General features: G+C 38.0%; 1 protein-coding gene across 50 annotated transcripts in view; it reads right to left on the bottom strand.

Annotated features, from left to right (window-relative positions):
* LOC122331512 (trichohyalin-like) overlaps positions 1-20,599 on the bottom strand; it is a 590,129-nt gene that overhangs the window by 530,954 nt on the left and 38,576 nt on the right. For 31 of the 50 annotated variants that reach the window (XM_043228947.1, XM_043228959.1, XM_043228970.1 and 28 more), the window contains 21 exons: positions 19,844-19,891; positions 19,593-19,628; positions 17,102-17,161; positions 16,672-16,728; positions 15,218-15,268; positions 14,413-14,460; positions 14,057-14,134; positions 13,342-13,392; positions 12,638-12,685; positions 12,251-12,307; positions 8,574-8,621; positions 8,242-8,277; positions 7,845-7,892; positions 7,377-7,412; positions 5,475-5,522; positions 5,132-5,167; positions 4,728-4,775; positions 4,233-4,268; positions 2,330-2,377; positions 1,878-1,913; positions 1,480-1,527 (listed from right to left, as the gene is read on the bottom strand). In XM_043228947.1, coding sequence (XP_043084882.1) covers positions 1,480-1,527; positions 1,878-1,913; positions 2,330-2,377; positions 4,233-4,268; positions 4,728-4,775; positions 5,132-5,167; positions 5,475-5,522; positions 7,377-7,412; positions 7,845-7,892; positions 8,242-8,277; positions 8,574-8,621; positions 12,251-12,307; positions 12,638-12,685; positions 13,342-13,392; positions 14,057-14,134; positions 14,413-14,460; positions 15,218-15,268; positions 16,672-16,728; positions 17,102-17,161; positions 19,593-19,628; positions 19,844-19,891 — 1,002 coding nt within the window. The remainder of the gene's footprint in view (positions 1-1,479; positions 1,528-1,877; positions 1,914-2,329; positions 2,378-4,232; positions 4,269-4,727; positions 4,776-5,131; positions 5,168-5,474; positions 5,523-7,376; positions 7,413-7,844; positions 7,893-8,241; positions 8,278-8,573; positions 8,622-12,250; positions 12,308-12,637; positions 12,686-13,341; positions 13,393-14,056; positions 14,135-14,412; positions 14,461-15,217; positions 15,269-16,671; positions 16,729-17,101; positions 17,162-19,592; positions 19,629-19,843; positions 19,892-20,599) is intronic. The other 19 variants (XM_043228960.1, XM_043228990.1, XM_043228994.1 and 16 more) reach the window with 17 other exon arrangements.

Genomic DNA, 20,599 nt, shown 5'->3' with positions numbered 1-20,599 from the left:
ACTTCCGCGGACTTAACATCTCCAGTCAGGCGCAGCTGTCCGGGAGCGGTCCTCGAGAAAGCATCGCCGCTTACGTCGAGTGGGTGCTGTTCAATTTGGTGTTGTGCAATTTGTCAATGACTGTTGCGCTGGAGGACAACGACACCAGCCCCACTCAGAATCCAGAGCCCAGCTCATCCCTTTACTGCATGGTCGAGCCCCAACCTGAGCCCACCACTGACACAGGTGCGGAGTCAAAAGCGACCACAGACCCATCGCCAGAGACAGAGCCGTGGAACGTCACAGGACCTGAGCCAATTACGACAGACCAGGTGTGAGAGCCGGCAACAGAGCTCACCACGGTGGAGACTGCCGACTGCAAGAAGAGCGCGGAGTGGAGCTCCGCCCACTGCACCACGGCTGAGGGTGAGCTGATTCTCCACCTGGGGCTGCTGGATCCCCAAAAGCACCGTCCCGTGCCCGCACCACGTGCGCTCCGTCCCGTGCCCGCGCCTTGTGCGCTTCCAGTTTTCCCACCCTCCCACCCTAGTCATACTACGTCGATGGATCCCAGTAGCCCCTACGCTCATCCTCAGTATACCAACTGGAGCTCGTCACAGGTCTCCCGGTCTCCATTGCCGTCGAGGGTGAAGGATCCCTCGCCTCGCCGTCCTGCCTGCGGCGTCACCTAGGACCTCCAGTGCCTCGGCGTCACCCTGACTCTTCGGCTTTCCGTCTCTGCCTCAGTCTCCTCCACCACCTGCTCTGCCGCCGTCGGTCGGCCCCATGGAGTCGATGGCTGTTCCTCCTCCATGGCTCCTTTCTCCGTCGGCTCCACCGTGGACCACCATAGCTGGGCTCTGGATCTCCTCCTGCTCCGGACTCCTCCTGTCTCCTCCCTGGCTCCTCCCTTCGTCTGTTCCTCCCTGGACTGTCGATCTACTCCCTCCTGGGGGCCGTCCTCCACCAGAACCTCCTCCCAAGATCCGGTATGCCCAATTTCTAGTCATTTTGTTTTGTTTTGATGTTACTCTTTAGGTGCGAGGACGCACCTTCCGGGAGGGGGGGTAATGTCACGTCTTTGGACTTTGTTATTGTGTTCGTCGTGTGCCATGTGATCAGTGTAACCCACTTTAGTTAATTGTCTCTATCGTCTTCAGCTGTTTGTTATTTTTTTTTAGTAATTTACCTGGTGTATTTAAGTCTTGTATTTTCAGTTCCGTTTGTCCGATCTCGTCTTTATGTGCGTGTGATTTTGTTCTGCCTGCCTGCCTGCCTGTATTGATATCGTTTATTTTTATCTCTGAGAAGATTAAAACTCTTTATTTTCATTTACGCTAGTTGTGTGCTCTCGTGCTTACCACACGTGTGACAGACTTTGTGTGTTTTTAATAAACAAAAAAAAAAGTTATGTGTTTTTTTGTACAGTTTTATAATATTTAAACTATTGCTAAGGACTGAAAATATCAATTTATTATATATTCTATTATAATACTATACCTTGCTTGAGAGCGCTCAGAATTCTTCTTGTATTGTTCCAGTTCCTGACTAGAGTTAAGAAATATATCATAAAAATACACAATAATAATACAAAAAAGAATACACTATTAAACACAACAGATGAATGTGACCGTTCTGACATGTTTCCTGTACCTTTAAAATATATAACAGAGAATTAAAGCAAAATTACACAGACAGGGACTAAACTACGAGGAATAATAAAAAAACAAACAAACATGTGAACAGTATCATAATCAGACAAAAAAATTACAGCAAAATTAGTGTTTATATAAAAAGGAGGAAATTAAAAATACTATTATAAAAAGCCTATAATAAAACATAGTAACGCTGCATTTACACAATTAAATAATGTTTTAAATGACTTCAGTTTATATTACCTTTTTCGTTTTAGCTCCTCTTTGTATCGATATTCACTGTTTTAAAAGAAATAATAAAATGTATACAGTAATATAATAACACACAGAAAACAAGAATACAACTTTAAGGACACCATTGAAGTGTTTGTCTCTCTAAAGGTGGACTGTGGCTGTATGTATAAGTATTATAATTGACATATTCAGTTGATAGCACAGTACAAAATTGTATATATATATATATATATATATATATATATATATATATATATATATATGAAGAATGATTGTGAAATTATGAAAACAAAATTGACAATAACAAGTTGTACCTATTTATTCCTTTATTTGTGTTTTTTTTTTTTTTTATAAAATAATAATAAAAAAGTATAGGGTTTTTCTATACAGTTTTAAAATATAAAACTATTGCTAAGGATTGAAAATATCAATATATTCTATATTCTATTCTAATACTATACCTTGCTTGAACACGCTCAGAATTCTTCTTGTATTGTTCCAGTTCCTGACTAGAATAAAGAAATATATCATAAAAATACACAATATTAAAAGAATACACTATTAAGTGCAAGAGATGACTGTGACAGTTCTGACATGTGGTAAGAAATGTTTCCTGTACCTTCCCAACCTTGCTACTGACCTACCCCAATCAGATGGTTACACAGCAGTGCTCATAGTTGTAGATCCGTTCTCTAATGCATGCAAGTTCATTCCCTTAGCTGTATTACCAACGGCCCTGGAGATGGCCAACACTCTATTTACTCATGTCTTCCAAAACAAGACATAGTATCAGACCGAGGGTCCCAATTCACCTCTCGAGTGTGGCGTGAATTCTTCTGTCTGCTCATAGTACCCGGCAGCCTGTAATCCGGATACCATCCACAGATGAACGGCCAGACCGAGCGTAATAGGAGCTCGGGTGATGTCTCCAGGCTTACTTTTATGAACAGCAAGACAGCTGGAACTAGTATCTGCCTTGGGCCAAATATGCGCAAAATTCCCTGCGCCAAGAAGCTACCGGTCTCACCCTGTTTCAGTGCATGCTAGGCTATCAACCACCACCCTTTCCCTGGTACGGTGAGCCCTTCGTCATCCCAGCGGAAGATTACTGGTTTCGAGAGCGAGAAGGTGTGGGACCAAGCGCATGTCTATCTCCAGCGGGCAGTTCAGAGGTAACAATGTGATCCTGATGCTCGTTGTTTGGACAACCCCGCCTATGGCTCTCCACCCGGGACATATGCCTCCGACTGCCCTGCAGGAAGCTGAGTTCCTGAAATATAGTTCCCTTTCGAGTGGTCCAGCAAATCAACACAGTCACCTACCGGCTTGAACTCCCTCGCCACTTTGGGATTTCACCTAGATTTCGTGTCTCACAGCTAAAACGCTACACTAATCCTCTTCTCCCTTCCTCCACAGCCCAAGAGCTACCTCCTCTCCCACCCGAGATCCTCATCACCGGCAACATCTATTGGGTACAGGAAATCCTTGACTCCAGGCAGCAAGGCGGCCACTTCCTGTACCTGATAGACTGGGAAGGATATGGTCCCATGGAGAAATTGTGGGCAGGTAAGGATGACAAACTTGTTCCATCAGGCTCACCCAGATCGTACTGCTCTCAGAGGCTGTAGCCGTCCTTGCCGCCAGATATAGGTGCCAGGAGACGCCCATGGGGGAGGGGGTAGTGTCACAGAAACACCCGCTTCACCTACTCAGTCATCCTCATTCTCCCGATCACAAACATCAGAATTCTGAACACCTCCACCCTCACCTGTACCCAATCAGTGCCACCATACAAGCACGCTCACTCTAGTCTCCCATCGGGTGGTCTTGAGGTTGTATCCCTACTCTCTCCTTCGTCAATCTATGAATCCCTGTTGGATGTCATAAGGACTTTGACTAACTCAGATAAGCCTTTCCAATTTGAGATCTTCTGTTGAGTTTCACCCCGTTTAAGGTTTAAGATTAATAAATTACCTTGAATCTCCTTCAGGCTGCCTGCCTGCCTTCCCTGAGCGAGTGTGACGTTTACATGTAGTGCGTTAAATTTGAATTTTATGTATCTAGCTCTTTCTTTGTGTCTGTGAGTCAAAGCATCTGTGACCCGTGCTCCTTCACACTACAGTTTATGGTACGTCAAATACAGGTACATTACACTGTACATCCATTAAAATCAACTGAGCCTATAATAAATTATGGTAACACTGCATTTCTTTTTCAGTAGTGGTAGCGCCATTGTAATGGAGGAAGCAGTGATTTGTTTGATTAGTTATTACCGGAAAAAATAACGTTTTTATAACGCCGTTATTCCCATCAATGATTATAATACACGTAAGTAATGTCATGAATGAATTCAGTTAATATTACCTTTTTTGTTTCAGCTGCTCTTTGTATCGATATTCACTGTTTTAAAAGAAAGAATATAAATGTATACAGTAATATAATAACACATGGAAAACAAGAAAACAACTTTGAAAACGCCACTGAAGTGCTTGGCTCTCCAAAGGGGGGCAGTGGCTGTATGTATAAGTGTTATACTTGGCATATTCAGCTGATAGCACTGTACAGACAGGAATGTGTATAAATATATATATACATTATTTTTATATATATATATATATATATATATATATATATATATATATATATATATATATATATATGTCATGAAGAATGAAGGCGAAATTTTGAAGGTGAAAGGGGGTCCAATTTGAGCTTAAGTCGTACCTATTCATGCCTTTCTTTATGTGTCTTTTATAAACAAAAAAAATGTATGTGAATTTCTATACATTTTTTAAATATAAAACTATTGCTAAGAACTGAAAATATCGATATATTGAATATTCTATTCTAATACTATACCTCGCTTGAACACGCTCAGAATTCTTCTTGTATTGTTCCAGTTCCTGACTAGAATAAAGAAATATAGCATAAAAATACACAACATTAAAAGAATACACTATTAAACACAACAGATGACTGTGACAGTTCTGACATGTGGTAAGAAATGTTTCTTATACCTTTAAAAATATATATCAGAGAATTAAAGCAAAATTACACAGACAGGGACTAAACTACAAGGGATAATAAAAAGAAAAAACATGTGAACAGTATCATAATCAGACTAAACAATGACAGGAAAATTACTATTTCTATAAAAAAGGGGGGAAATTTAAAAATACTATTATAAAAAGCCTATAGTAAAATATAGTAACACTGCATTTACACAATTAAATAATGTTTTAAATGACTTCAGTTTAAATTACCTTTTTCGCTTTAGCTCCTCTTTGTATCGATATTCACTGTTTTAAAAGAAAGAAAATGTATACAGTAATGTAATAATGAATGGAAAACAAGAATACAACTTTAAGGACACCATTGAAGTGCTTGTCTCTCTAAAGGAGGACTGTGGCTGTATGTATAAGTATTATAATTGACATATTTAGCTGATAGCACAGTACAGACAAGAATGTGCCTATATAAATAAATAAATAAATACATCTATTCATGCCTTTTATTTTATTTTATTTATAAACTAAAACAGAATTGTCTGTTTTTCTGTACATTTTTCAAATATAAAATATCATATATTCAATTCTAATACTATACCTTGCTTGAAAGTTCTCAGAATTCTTCTTGTATTGTTCCAGTTCCTGACTAGAATTAAGAAACATATCAATATAAGAAATATAAAAATATACAATATTTAAAAAAATGCACTATTAAGTGCAAGAGACAGTTCTGACATGTGGTAAGAAATGTTTCCTGAACCTTTAACAATATATATCAAAGAATTAAAGCAAAATTACACAGACAGGGACTAAAGTACAAGGGATAATTAAAAACATGTGAACAGAATCATAATCAGACAAAACAAGGACAGGAAAATTACCAAAAACTTTTAGCATTTCTTAAAAAAAGGGGGCCAAAATGAAAAGTAGTTGTGATAAACAAAATTGTGATACTACGAATTCTACTAGTAATAACAATATAAAATGCACTAGGAATAATGAGCTGCTGGGCTCCATCCATGAGCTGTACTCCATCCATGAGCCTACTTCTCCAAGAAGTTGACCCCGCTGGAGCAGAATTATGACGTGGGAAACGGAGAGCTATTGGCCATGGAGGAGTGGCAGCACTGGTTAAAAGGAGCAAAATACCTATTTGAGGTGATTACTGATCATAAGAACCTCCAGTATCTACAAGAGGCCAAACATCTAAATCCCCAACTGGCCCGTTGGGCCATCTTCTTAACCCGCTTCCACTTTACCATCACCTACCGTCCTGGTACCAAGAACATCAAAGCTGATGCTCTATCACCGCTCCATCAACCAGACCAAGATCCCGATGAACCTGAATCCATACTTCCATTAACAGTCTTTGCATCCCCAGTTCAATGGACCCTGGATGTTCAGATCCACGCCACTCTGCCATGAGGTCCAGGAGACCACACGTACGTACCATCCTGTCTACGCCTACGTCTCCTGGACTCCATATACACTTATCCGGGATCCAGACACCCAGATAGCCACTAAACCCTCTCGCTTCTCTCCAACCGTTATTGGTGGCCCAACATGGCCTGGTATGTTGCCCGATATGTCAAGTCCTGTTTTGTCTGTGCCATCACCAACTCCACAGCGGCTCCCTGAAGGCAAACCAGTCCCGTTGCCTATTCCACAATGCCCCTGGTCACACATCTGAGTCAACTTCTCTACTGACCTACCCCAATCAGATGGTTACACAGCAGTGCTCATAGTTGTAGATCCGTTCTCTAATGCATGCAAGTTCATTCCCTTAGCTGTATTACCAACGGCCCTGGAGATGGCCAACACTCTATTTACTCATGTCTTCCAAAACAAGACATAGTATCAGACCGAGGGTCCCAATTCACCTCTTGAGTGTGGTACGAATTCTTCCGTCTGCTCAGGGTATCCGGCAGACTATCATCCGGATACCATCCACAGACGAACGGCCAGACCGAGCGTATTAGGAGCTCGGGCAATGTCTCCAGGCAAGGCAGCCACCTCCAGTACCTAATAGACTGGGAAGGATACGGTCCCATGGAAAGATTGTGGGAAGGTAAGAATGACAAACTCGTTCCATCAGGCTCACCCAGATCGTACTGCTCCCAGAGGCTGTGGGTAACGTTACCTTGAATCTCCTTCAGTCTGCCTGTCTTCCCTGAGCTATTGTGACGTTTACATGTAGTGCGTTGAATTTGCATTTAATGTATCTAGCTCTTTCTTTGTGTATGCGAGTCAAAGCATCTGTGACCCATGCGCTTTCACACTAGAGTTTATGGTACGTCAAATACAGGTACATTATACTGTATATTCATTAAAATCAACTGAAACTTTAATAAATTATAGTAACACTGCTTTTTCAGTCCCAGTATCGCCATTGTAATGGAGAAAGCAGTGATTTGTTTGATTAGTCAGTACCGGAAAATTATTCCCATCAATGATTATAATACACGTAAGTAATGTCATGAATGAATTCAGTTAATATTACCTTTTTTGTTTCAGCTCCTCTTTGTATCGATATTCACTGTTTTAAAAGAAAGAATATAAATGTATACAGTAATATAATAACACATGGAAAACAAGAAAACAACTTTGAAAACGCCACTGAAGTGCTTGGCTCTCCAAAGAGGGGCAGTGGCTGTATGTATAAGTGTTATACTTGGCATATTCAGCTGATAGCACAGTACAGACAGGAATGTGTATAAATATATATACATTATTTTATTATGACATATATATATATATATATATATATATATATATATGTCATGAAGAATGAAGTTGAAATTTTGAAGGCAAAAGGGTGTCCAATTTGAGCTTAAGTCGTACCTATTCATGCCTTTGTTTATGTGTCTTTTATAAACAAAAAAATGTAATGCGTTTTTCTATATTTTTTTTCAATATAAAACTATTGCTAAAATATCAATATATTGAATATTCTATTCTAATACTATACCTTGCTTGAACACGCTCAGAATTCTTCTTATATTGTTCCAGTTCCTGACTAGAATTAAGAAATATAGCATAAAAATACACAACATTAAAAGAATACACTATTAATCACAACAGATGACTGTGACAGTTTTGACATGTGGTAAGAAATGTTTCTTGTACCTTTAAAAATATATATCAGAGAATTAAAGCAAAATTACACAGACAGGGACTAAACTACAAGGAATAATTAAAAACAAACATTTTAACAGTATCATAATCAGACTAAACAATGACAAAAAAATTACGATAAAAAAAGGGGATAAATTTAAAAATACTATTATAAAAAGCTTATAATAAAATATAGTAACGCTGCATTTACACAGTTAAATAATGTTTTAAATGACTTCAGTTAATATTACCTTTTTTGTTTCAGCTCCTCTTTGTATCGATATTCACTGTTTTAAAAGAAATAATAAAATGTATACAGTAATATAATAACACATAAAAACAAAAATACAAGTTTAAGGATGCCATTGAAGTGTTTCATGATGTGTATATATATATATATATATATATATATATATATATATATATATATATATATATATATATATATATATATTTGAAAGCAAAAGTTGGTCCAATTTGATATTAATAGGTTGTACCTATTTATGCCTTTATTTGTGTTTTTTTAAACCAAAAAAATGTAATGTGTTATCAATATATTCTATATTTTATTCTAATACTATACCTTGCTTGAGAGCGCTCAGAATTTTTCTTGTATTGTTCCAGTTCCTGACTAGAATAAGAAATATAGCATAAAAAACACAATATTAAAAAAATACATTATTCAGCGCAACAGATGACTCTGACAGTTCTGACATGTGGTTAGAAATATTCCCTGTCTGTCAGTGGCAGTAAGACAGAATCGGTGGCATCCCTGTTGTTCAGCGATTCCCCTGGGTGTTTCTCCAAAGAACAGTTTCTGAACACGGTCGGCTTCCATCTTTTCAAAGATGCCGCTGCAATCATGCTCTCTTGGTTGCAGTTGTTGTGGTCTGTCAACAGCCACGATCGTAGTCTTCAGTGTCTGAACATCCAGCACACTGAGGCTGTGTTCGTAGATGGTTAATGCATTTGTTATGAGCGTGTAACCATGACAGCACTGCAATCCCATTTCTCTCTCCTCATGGGGATGAGTGGGGCTCCCTCTGTCACTACCTATGCTTGTTTTTCTGCTACCATCGGTTAACGCTCTGGGCGATCTGAGGATAACAGTGAGAGCATTTCTGCCAGGCCAGTCCTAGCTGACCTTTCACTCCTCCTGCAGCAGCTCTTCTGCGTGGTTCGCCAATGATTTTTCTGCGCTGTCTTATGATGTTCCCAGCATATCACTTGGTGCACTGATAGAAGATCAGATGTCGATAACAATCATCCTCTGAGGATGAAGTTTTGATGTGTGTTTCGGGCCGGCCTACTTTCACATCGTCCTGAGACCCTGGCCTAGATACGTGCTTTAGGATCTTGGTGAACAAAAACAACACAAGCTACAAAAAGAATCACTTTTCAGAAGAATCCCTTGTGTCTCCTTCTAAAACTGTTCACAAGCCATAAAACTGACCGAGCACCCATCGCAGTGCCTTTCTGTCTACAGACCACCTCTACCCCACCCCTCTCATGGTGTAAATGAATGTGATTTTGTTGTTATATGGGATGTAGGAAATGTTCTATAAATTATAGAACATTGCAGAGATGCAATCTCCAAATGGGACGGAAACTCTTTGTTAATGTAAAGTAATTAATGGATGCAAGAAGAGCCAAACTGGGTGTGAACACGCCCTGTAGCCCCTCATTGATTGGACAGCACCACCCGGGGGAAAAAGCCTAAATCAGCTGTTTAAAACTTTGAAATAAGAAGCTTTCAAAGAGGAGAAAAGAGGAAAGAAGAAGTTTTCCCTCCTTCTGAGAAATTTCCTCCATCGGGGCAGTGCACATTCCATGACTTGGAACAACTTTTCCACAATGCAAATCAATGATGTGCTCCAGCGTTCCTTCATTGAGAACTCCATTTGACTCTCTGCAGCTACATCTCTGGAAACTCCCAAAGCTGAGCAGCCCAGCGACGAGAGATTTTCACAAATTGTCACAAATTTTAAATTCAAACTCCGCACAGATCTGCGCTACCCAGCTCAGAACTATTAAGTCAGATAAACAAATAAGTGATACCAATTTGTGGTTATTTTGCTGATCATGAAATAGACAAAGTTGGTAAGATACCTTTAATTATGCTAAACGCTGGACGGATTAGCCAATAAAGTGTATTTTATACATTTCATGAAACCAACTCCAATTATTAATATTTGATTCCCCAAATATTAATTGAAAAGCTAAATTCACTTAATTCATATTAATAATCAGATACAAATCTTATAGTGCTGAAGGTTCCCACTACGCATTTCTTCAATCAGGTGGTGAGCCTGCAAGCATTACCCCAGAGCAGGCACATCCAGCCTTAGCATTGCTGTGTTCCGCGTCTACACGGACTACACCCAGAGCCTCAGGAACTCTGAGCAGCTCTTTGTCTGTTACGGTGGTCAGCATAAAGGAAAGGCTGCATCCAAGCAGAGGTTGGCTCACTGGATAGTGGATAGTGCCATTGCCTGAGCGTACCATTCTCAGGGACAGCCATGCCCCTGGGTGTGAAGGACCACTTTACCAGGAGTGTGGATAACTTCCCTGCGTTGGTGCACGGCGCCTCTCTACCAGACATCAGTAGAGCTTTGGGCTGGGCGATACCAAACACATTTGCATGTTATTACAATCTCCACATCAAGCCAGTTTTTTCCCATTTTTTAAGCAACCGGTAGAAACTGGTCGCTATCAAGCTTGCTGTGCCATTCCCCCTCACACTGGGATGCGTACGCCTTCTCACCTGGTCGTGTTCCCTGGACAGCAAACCCTGGTTGAGCATCCTCGCAGTAACACTGGGCGGAAAAGTCTGACGCAAGGCCCAGTGTTGGTGTTAGCTGCCTGGATCTCAGCCCCTGCACTGGGCTAGGTGGCCAAATGGTTGATTCCCTGCGGGTGATCCCATATGTGTATTTCCACTGTAAGATTCCCCTGCAGGTGAATTTGTGTCTTCTCTTGGCACAATACCTGTCTGTCTCTTCTGTCAGTCATTCCTCCTTTTCCTTGGACAGGACCTGACACATATAGCACTAACCCTGCTGGGACAGTCCATGGGTGTCATCTCATGTCACCTCCCTTCAGGCAGAATGTGGACTCTGTAGCGTCCTTCTCCAGAAGGTTTGCTTCCCCTTCTTTCTGCCAAACTGTTTTTTGCATGACATGCTGTTGCTTCTCAGCACTTGTAGTGCTTTTGGTGCTTGATGGGGTTCAGGTTGTGGCGTTTGTGGCTGTCTGTCGTCACAACATAACTCGTAGTGACTGACAGACAAGGAACGTCTCGGTTACATATGTAACCCTCATTCCCTGATGGAGGGAATGGAGACAAACTTGAAACATCACTGGGGAGCCAGGGACAGCCTCTGGGCTCCTCAGGAAAACCAAACGAGTGGTTACCTGTCACCTATTCATACCCGTGTGACGGGGAGGGGTATTATCAAGATTAGTTTACCACTTGCCAAATTTAATTGGTGTTTTCTCTTAATCAGAGCTAATCAGGGCTCCAAGCAAGACCAGTCTGTCACAACATAACGTCTCCATTCTCTATACATATGTAAATACGCAACCAACACATTTCCTGTACCTTTAAAAATATACAGTATATTAGAGAATTAAAGCAAAATTACACAGATAATTACTTAAACTAAACTACAAGGAGTAATTAAAAACACGTGTGAATGGAATCATAATCAGGCAAAACTAGGACAGGAAAATGACCAAAAAAGGAAACGCTTTAGGCGTTTCTATAAAAAAAGGGGGTTACATTATTGTGATAAAATTGTTACTATGAATTAATACTATGAATTCTACTATGAATTCTATGAATAATAATAATACTATTAGAAATAATATGAACTCTTGTTATTTTGACATGAAAATACAACAAAGAATATTGTTTACATGTAGCATGTTGATTTTGTGTTTTATGTATGTAGTTCTGTATCTTTCTTTGTGTCTGTGAGTCAAAGCATCTGTGACCCGTGCTCCTTCACACTAGAGTTTATGGTACGTCAAATACAGGTACATTACACTGTACATCCATTAAAATCAACTGAGCCTATAATAAATTATAGTAACATATAGTTAATATATTAAGTCGTTTGTTTGATAAATTGTTACTGGAAAAAATAACATTTTTAGTGTTATTAATAGTGTTATTCCCACCAATGATTAAAATAGACTTAAGAATAGACTTAAAAAATAGACTTAAGTAATGTTATGAATAACTACAGTTTTTATTACCTTTTTTTTTCCAGCTCCTCTTTGCATTGTTTCAGCTCCTCTTTGTATCGATATTCACTGTTTTAAAAGAAAGAATAAAATGTATACAGTAATACAATAACACACAGAAAACAAGAATACAACTTTAAGGACAACATTGAAGTGTTTGTCTCTCTAAAGGTGGACTGTTGCTGTATGTATAAGTATTATAATTGACATATTTAGCTGATAGCACAGTACACATGTATATATACACATGTATGTATGTCATGAAGAACGAAAGCAAAAGGGGGTCCAACTTCATATTAATAAGTTGCACCTATTTATGCCATTATTTGTGTGTTTTATATAAACCAAAACTATTGCTAAGAACTGCAAATATCAATATATTGTATTATAATACTATACCTCGCTTGAACATACTCAGAATTCTTCTTGTATTGTTCCAGTTCCTGACTAGAATTAAGAAACAAGATACAATATTAAAAAAATACACTATTAAGTGCAACAGGTAAGAAATGTTTACTGTACCTTTTAATATATATATATATATATATATATATATATATATATATATATATATATATATATATCAGAGAATTAAACATGCATATATATATATAATAGAATAGCAATATGCTTGTTTTACTGCAATTAACTTAAAATTGTAACACCAGGCTAGAAGAAGGATCTCTGATCTGTCTGTCTTCACTCCCTCTGCTTCTTCTCTCCAGTGTTTTCCTGTTTGGCGGCTAGATAGTCTGGGCTATACCAAACTGGACAAGCAAAGTATTGTTTTGTTGTTGCAGACTTTACCAAGCGTTTTCTCTTGATATCTAGTTTTCACGTTGTTAGCCATTGTCATGGTCAAAGCCTTTGCCTAGTTTTCATAGTTTGTCTTATTTTCATTTGTTATTTTGAATTGTCCACTTGGATTTTGACCCTGGACTATTTCCTGTTTAATGAATGTTTTGCTCCCTGCCCTGACCATCGCTTGTTTACTGGATTAAGATTACAATTCTACAATTCCCTTGGATATACCATTTGCTGTCGCAGAAAAATGCATCTATGTACAAAGTCTCTTAAAAACTGTATATTCTATAATACTATACCGTGCTTGGAGTTCATGCTGAAAATTCTTCTTGTGCTTTTCGAGTTCATCTCTAGAAATAAGAAATATCCCATAAATAATACAACAAGTAAAAAGAAAGCTAATATTTTTTGGGGGGTTTTTTCATTTGCCAAAAAGGTTTTATAAGATGTTGTGAAGATGCTTTGGTAAGACTTTAGAGTAGAGAACAGTGATGGGATCAAACACACACGCTATTAACTGTGACGTTTCCCTCAAACTCCAAAGTTGCTGCTTATTAATGCTTAGTAAGATAGTATGGGATGAAATATTATTAATACTTTTCTCCTATTAAATTCAGAACAGACAGAGATAAGCGTAAAAATAATGACAGTGTTGTGTTGCGTCTGTCATCATGAAATGACGTATGACTGTCAGTACCAATCAAAATGAGTGTTTTGATTAAATACAGCGTGGGGACTTTTTACATCAATCTTACAATAATTAAAACAATTTTTACTAGCTGTAATTTACGTCAACTACAGGTACATTACACTGTACATCCATTAAAATCATCTGAGCCTATAATCAATTATAGTAACACTGCATTCTTATTTCAGTAGCGGTAGCACCATTGTAGCGAAATTTGTTTGATAACTCGTTACTAGAAAAAATCATTTATTTTTAACATTGTTATTCCCATCAATGATCATAATACACTATTAAGTACTGTTATAAATGACTTCAGTTAATATTACCCTTTTTGTTTTAGCTCCTCCTTGTATTGTTTCAGCTCATCTTTGTATTGGTTCAGCTCCTCTTTACATTGATATTCACTGTTTTAAAAGAAAGAATACAAATGCATACAGTAATGCAATGACACATGGAGAACAAGAAGAATAAAGAATGTCATGAAGAATAAAGGCGAAGTTTTAAAAAGACAAAAAGGGGGTTCAACTTGATATTAATAAGTTGTACCTATTTATGCCTTCATGTGTGTTTTTAAAAACAAACAACAAATAGTAATGTGTTTTTCTGTATAGTTTTAAAATATAAAAGACTTGCTGAGGACTGAAATGATCAATATATTCTATATTTTATTGTAATACTATACCTTGCTTGAAGGTTCTCAGAATTTGTCTTGTATTGTTCCAGTTCCTGACTAGAATGAAGAAATAGTACATATAAAACATACGTATACACACACACACACACACACACACACACACACAGTAAATGTTACGTTACGCTGATGCAGGATAACCATTCTTTAATGAAGAAAACAAAAAAATTAATAGTTAATTGGTTTACAGTATGCACCCTTAGTATATTCTGTGAAAAACTGTAATAGATCTAATGGGACATGTCACATAACAAATGTACATATTTTATAGGTACACTGCAAATATTTCACTTTTTGTAGCATTTACTCTACCGTGAAAAATGACGTAACGATAAGTATGTTTTACTGAACCAAAAAAAAAGTCTGGGCTATACCAAACCGGACAAGCAAAGTATTGTTTTGTTGTTGCAGATTCTACCGAGTGTTCTCTCTTGATATCTAGTTTTCATTGTCTCTACTGATTCTCTGCAGAGTTTCTCTGCTTTATTGTCACTTATAATAAAGACAATAATAATTAAGTCTGACTTCTAGCATCAAAACCTCAAAATTTGGAGAGTGATTACTCCACACGAAATGAAACGTTTCCTGTGCTTCTTTCAATATATATCATGAAGAGTAAAGGCAGAATTCAGAAATGAAAAGGAGGTCCAACCTGATACTAACAAGTTGTACCGAATTACTCGACTGGTGAGTATGTCCTTCTTTCTTTGATGTAAATAAGAAAAATGCATTGCTGTACAGTTTTGAAATTGTAAAAGTATTGCCATGGACAACATTACACTCTATAATACTATACCGTGCTTGGAGTTCATGCTGAAGATTCTTCTTGTGCTTTTCGAGTTCATCTCTAGAAATAAGAAATATCACATAATATGCAGAAAAGGTTTTAAAAGATGTTATGAAGATGCTTTTATTAGCTGTATCAAGGTATACCTACAATACACACATCATTTTGAGGTCTAATCCTTGATATAAACCAAGCGTTAACTACAAATGTTGCTTCTTATTAATAGTTAGAAAGGTTAAAGTTGTTAAGTATAGTTATTGGGTTGGGTTAAGCATGTAGAATATGGTCGAACAAAATATGTATCAGTAGTAATAAACAGACCTTGTGTTAATAAAAGGTATGATAATAAGCAAGTGGTTAACAATGAGAAGTGGTCTATTTATTCATTACATTAGGTGTACAAACATATAAACAAAACAAAACAAATAAACATAACACAAATGATTATGACCAGTGTTCGGCACATTACTTAAAAAAAGTAATTAGTTATAGTCTTGCAAAAAGCAACTGAGTTAGTAATTGAGTTACATTATTAAAAGTAACTAATTACCAGGGAAAATAACTATTTAAATATGTCAAATAACTTGGATGTCTCCAATATAAATATGGTAAATAAATGAAAATGATACTCAACAGAAAAACATTCTACACTAATCTACACTATTTGAATGTTTCTGTGGGATAATGTGAGAGACACCTATTAAATTCAATATATTATTGAAAATATTATCAACTCTCTATGGACACCTTGGGAATATAATCGTCATAGTATTTTTTTCATAGCATTATAATATGATTTTGTGCTACTTTAGCATTTTAAGATGAAAGGACTTTAGTATTTAGAATAACCGTGAATATGTTGACTGAACTTTAGGACTGGTGTGGTGCTTAAGATATCGTTTGTCTTTTAGCATTTCTATTAAAAAAGGGTTGGACACACAAAATAATTGTGATAAAATTGTGGTACTACAAATTCAACTAGTAATAACAATATAAAACACACTAGGCATAATGAGCTGCTGGGTTTATGAATATTAATCACATTGTCTGTGCTGATTTGCTAAAGACTTCCAAAGGTTCTGTTATTTGGAATGAAAATACAACAAAGAATATTGTTTACATGTAGTACGTTGATTCTGTGTTTTATGTATGTAGTTCTGTATCTTTCTTTGTGTCTGTGAGTCAAAGCATCTGTGACCCGTGCTCCTTCACACTAGAGTTTATGGTACGTCAAATACAGGTACATTACACTGTACATCCATTAAAATCAACTGAGCCTATAATCAATTATAGTAACACTGCATTCTTATTTCAGTAGCGGTAGCACCATTGTAATGAGGGAAATGGTAGTTCATTTGATTACTTGTTAAAAAATAACGTTGTTTATTTATAACGTCATTATTAACATCAATGATCATAATAAACTATTAAGTAACATTATAAATTACTTCGGTTTATATTACCTTTTTTTTTCCAGCTCCTCTTTGCATTGTTTCAGATCCTCTTTGTATCGATATTCACTGTTTTAAAAGAAAGGATACAAATGTATACAGTAATATAATAACACATGTAAAACAAGAATACAACTTTAAGGACACCATTAAAGTGCTTAACTCTCTAAAGGTGGACTGTGGCTGTATGTATAAGTATTATAATTGGCATATTTAGCTGATAGCACAGTACAGACACATATGAACGTACAGAGTACATATGTATTTCATGAAGAATGAAGGCAACATTTTAAAGGCAAAGGGCCACAACTTGATATTATTAAGTTGTACACATTTATGCCTTTATCTGTGTTTTTATAAACTAAAAAATAAAAGTAATGTGGTTTTCTGTAGTTTTAAAATATAAAACTATTACTAAAGACTGAAAATATCAATACTATACCTAATACTATACCTTGCTTGAAAGTGCTCAGAATTCTTCTTGCATTGCTCCAGTTCCTGACTAGAATAAAGAAATATAGCATAAGAATACACAACATAAAAAATACACTATTAAGCACAACAGATTAAGCAACAGATGACTGTGACTGGTAAGAAATGTTTCCTGTACATTTTAAAATATATATCAGAAAATTAAAGCAAAAATACACTGACAGGAACTAAAATGAAAGCTACACAATACTGGGACTGGTGTCAGACTGCTCCTCCAATTCTGACTGCCTAGGGTGTTCAAGGAAGCTCCACCAGCTTGGAGCCAACTGTCTTGCTGGAAGTGAGTGCGGTCAGGAGTGCTGCCTTAGCAGACAGGAATTAAAGCACAACTGACTCTAACGGCTCAAAGGAACTCTCTGAAGGCCAGCCAGAACCACAGAGGGATTGTATGAGGGCACAAGGAGTAATCTAGAAGGATTTAACCTTCTGGCCCCGCTCAGGAACCTCACAATGAGATCATGCTTTCCCAAAGGCCGGCCGTCTATAGCATCATGACAAGCTGAAATGGCAGCCACATACACTTTCAAGGTGGAGGGTGATAGCCTATGCTCCAACTTTTCTTGCAGGAAGGAGAGCAGTACTCCAATTGTGCACCTTTAGGGGGTCTTCTCTGTGAGAAGAACACCAGTTACCAAACAGTCTCCACTTCAAGGCATGGGCTGGCCTCGTAGAGGGAGCTCTTGCCTGAGTAACAGTTTTCACCACAGCCTGTGGTAAATCATTTCTGCCACGTCCCTTCCAGAAGCCACACAGGGAGGTTCCACAGATCTGGATGCAGGTGCAACATGGTGCCAATCCCCTGAAAAAGGGAGTCCTTTCTCAAAGGTATGCGCCAGTGAGGGGCTGTCACGACGAGATTGAGTTCTTAAAACTAAGTCTGAGTGGGCCAGTATGGAGCAACCAACAGGACATTTTCCTCGTCCTCCCTGACAGCTGTGTGCCAGCACGTCTGGGCTGAGGGAAACCTTGGTCTGGGAAGAGAACAGCTGGTAATAGGAGGATACACAAAATGTGAACAGATCCCCCTGAGCCTCTCCGAATCGACTCCAAATCAGCTGAATCGTCTTGGGGTGGAGTTGCCATTCTCTGGGAAAGTAAGCTGTCATGAAAGCGCATCAGCTGCATGATTGAACTCCCCCAAAATATGTACCGCATGCCCCATGCGGCATGATTGTAAACCCCCTTGATGGTTGATGTACGACACAGTTGCAGTATTGTCCGTGGAGACCAATACATGCTTGTCAGCAGCGGCCTGAAGAGCTGCAGAGCTAGATGCACTGCCAGTAGCTCTAGGCAGTTGATGTGCCGAAGCAGACAAGTCCCTATCCAGAACCTTGAGGCTGCCTGCCCGCTGCATGTAGCACCCCAGCCTGTCATGGAGGCATCTGTGGTTACAACCACATACTGTGACACTTGTTCCAAAGTCTGACCATCTACTAAAAGTGTGATGACAAGCCAGCGTGATTGTCACACGGAGTGTCCCACTGCACCATACCCATCTTGGGACTCAGGAGTGTATCCAGTGCTGAAGTGGTCTCATATGAAGCAAACCCGAGCGGTGTGACTGCAGCTGTGGAAGCCATATGCCCCAGGAGTCTTCAACAGGAGCTTTTGCAGGGCCCAGTTCAAAACTCACAGGTCCAGGTGCGGTCGAAAGCTACCACCTTTCTTTGGGACAATGAAGTAGGGGCTGTAAAACCCCTCTTCACCTTGGCGACTTGTTCACCCTCCCCTGAAAAGCAATTCCTCTCCAGGCCATCCATCTTAGGGTCTCTTACTTGTCTTCCTAGAGGACTTAGAGGCAGGGTGGACTCCGCCCTCCTGCACAATGCCTAAAGGCCTTGGGCGGGAGCCTAGGACAATTCCACCAGGTGGGGCCGCACAACTAAAACGTCATCTTTAAAAAGATGCGAATCGACCTTGCACAGAAATTGCTCTTCTAGGTGAGAAACCCAGGGTATAACACGGATGCCACTAATCGCGTCTTCAAACAGCTTCTGTTTCAGCTTCTCCTCTTTCTAGTAGCACATTAAAGCTTGTAGTCATAAGACTGTCGGCTCTGAAGCAAAATCTGATGAATGGTTTTCACCTATTTGTACTGTGTGACGGGAACGGGCTGTTCATTGCCGTTTTCTCTTAATCAGAGCTAATCAGGGCTCCAAGCAAGACCACAGACTGTTGTCACAACAAAACTCATAGTGACTGACAGACAGGAAACTTTCTTAACAAAATTGTGATACTACGAATTCTACTACTAATAACAATATAAAACACATGATGATTAATGAGTTGCTGGGTATATGAATAATAATCACATTGTGCTGATTTGCAGAAGTATTTCAAAGGAATTCCATAATTTTGGCATGAATTTATGTATAATGCCATTATTCCCATCAATGATTATGATACACTGTTAAGTAAGTTAAGTAAGTTTATATTACCTTTTTAGTTTCAGCTCCTCTTTGTATCGATATTCACTGTTTCAAAATAAAGAATACAAATGTATACAGTAATATAATAACACAGAAAACAAGAAAACAACTTATATATATATATATATATACATGAAGGATGAAGGTAACATTTTTAAAGCAAAAGAACAATGTGTCTTTTCTGTAAAGTTTTAAAAAGTTTTATTTTTGCTAAGAACTGAAAATATCAATATATTCAACATTCTATTATAATACTATACCTTGCTTGAAAGTGCTCAGAATTCTTCTTGTATTGTTCCAGTTCCTGACTAGAATTAAGAAACATAGCATACAAATACACAAAATTAAAAATATATACTATTAAGCACAACAGATGGCTGACAACTCAGAGAATTTAAGCAAACCTACACGGACAGGAACTAAACTATAAGGAATAATTAAATGAATGGAATCAGACTAAACAAGGACAGGAAAATAACCAAAATAGGAAACAGGAAGAATTAAGGGGCAAAATATTATAGAATAATCTACACTATTATAATATTTCTGTGGGACAATATGAGAAACACCTATCAAATTAAATATGTTATTTAAAATATTAGCAACTCTTGGGAAGAGAACTTTAGTATTTAGAATAACCATGAATATGTTGACTAAACTTTAAGACTAGTGTGGTAGGACACTTAACCTCTAGTGATTATCATCGAATTGATTACAGAGATCGTCTCTGCATTTAATAACAAATTGTTCAAGCTCTTCATTATACATCCCTGTCATTGTACTCTTCTACATTATACTGTACAGTGCTTTGATGCAACCTGTGTTGTTAAAAGCGCTATATAAATAAAATGATTGATTGATTGAATGATTGTGTGGTGCTTAAGATATCGTTTGTCTTTAAGCGTTTCCATAAAAAACAGGGGAAAATGAAAAATAATTGTGATAAAATAGTGGTACTACAAATTCCACTACTAATAACAATATAAAATGCACTAGGAATAATGAGCTGCTGCTTT

This window comes from Puntigrus tetrazona, unplaced genomic scaffold, assembly GCF_018831695.1.
Source record: "Puntigrus tetrazona isolate hp1 unplaced genomic scaffold, ASM1883169v1 S000000001, whole genome shotgun sequence".
NCBI classification, from domain to species: Eukaryota; Metazoa; Chordata; class Actinopteri; order Cypriniformes; family Cyprinidae; genus Puntigrus; species Puntigrus tetrazona.
The sequence above is the reverse complement of the archived record's forward strand: the minus strand, read 5'-3'. Positions and strand labels throughout refer to the sequence as shown.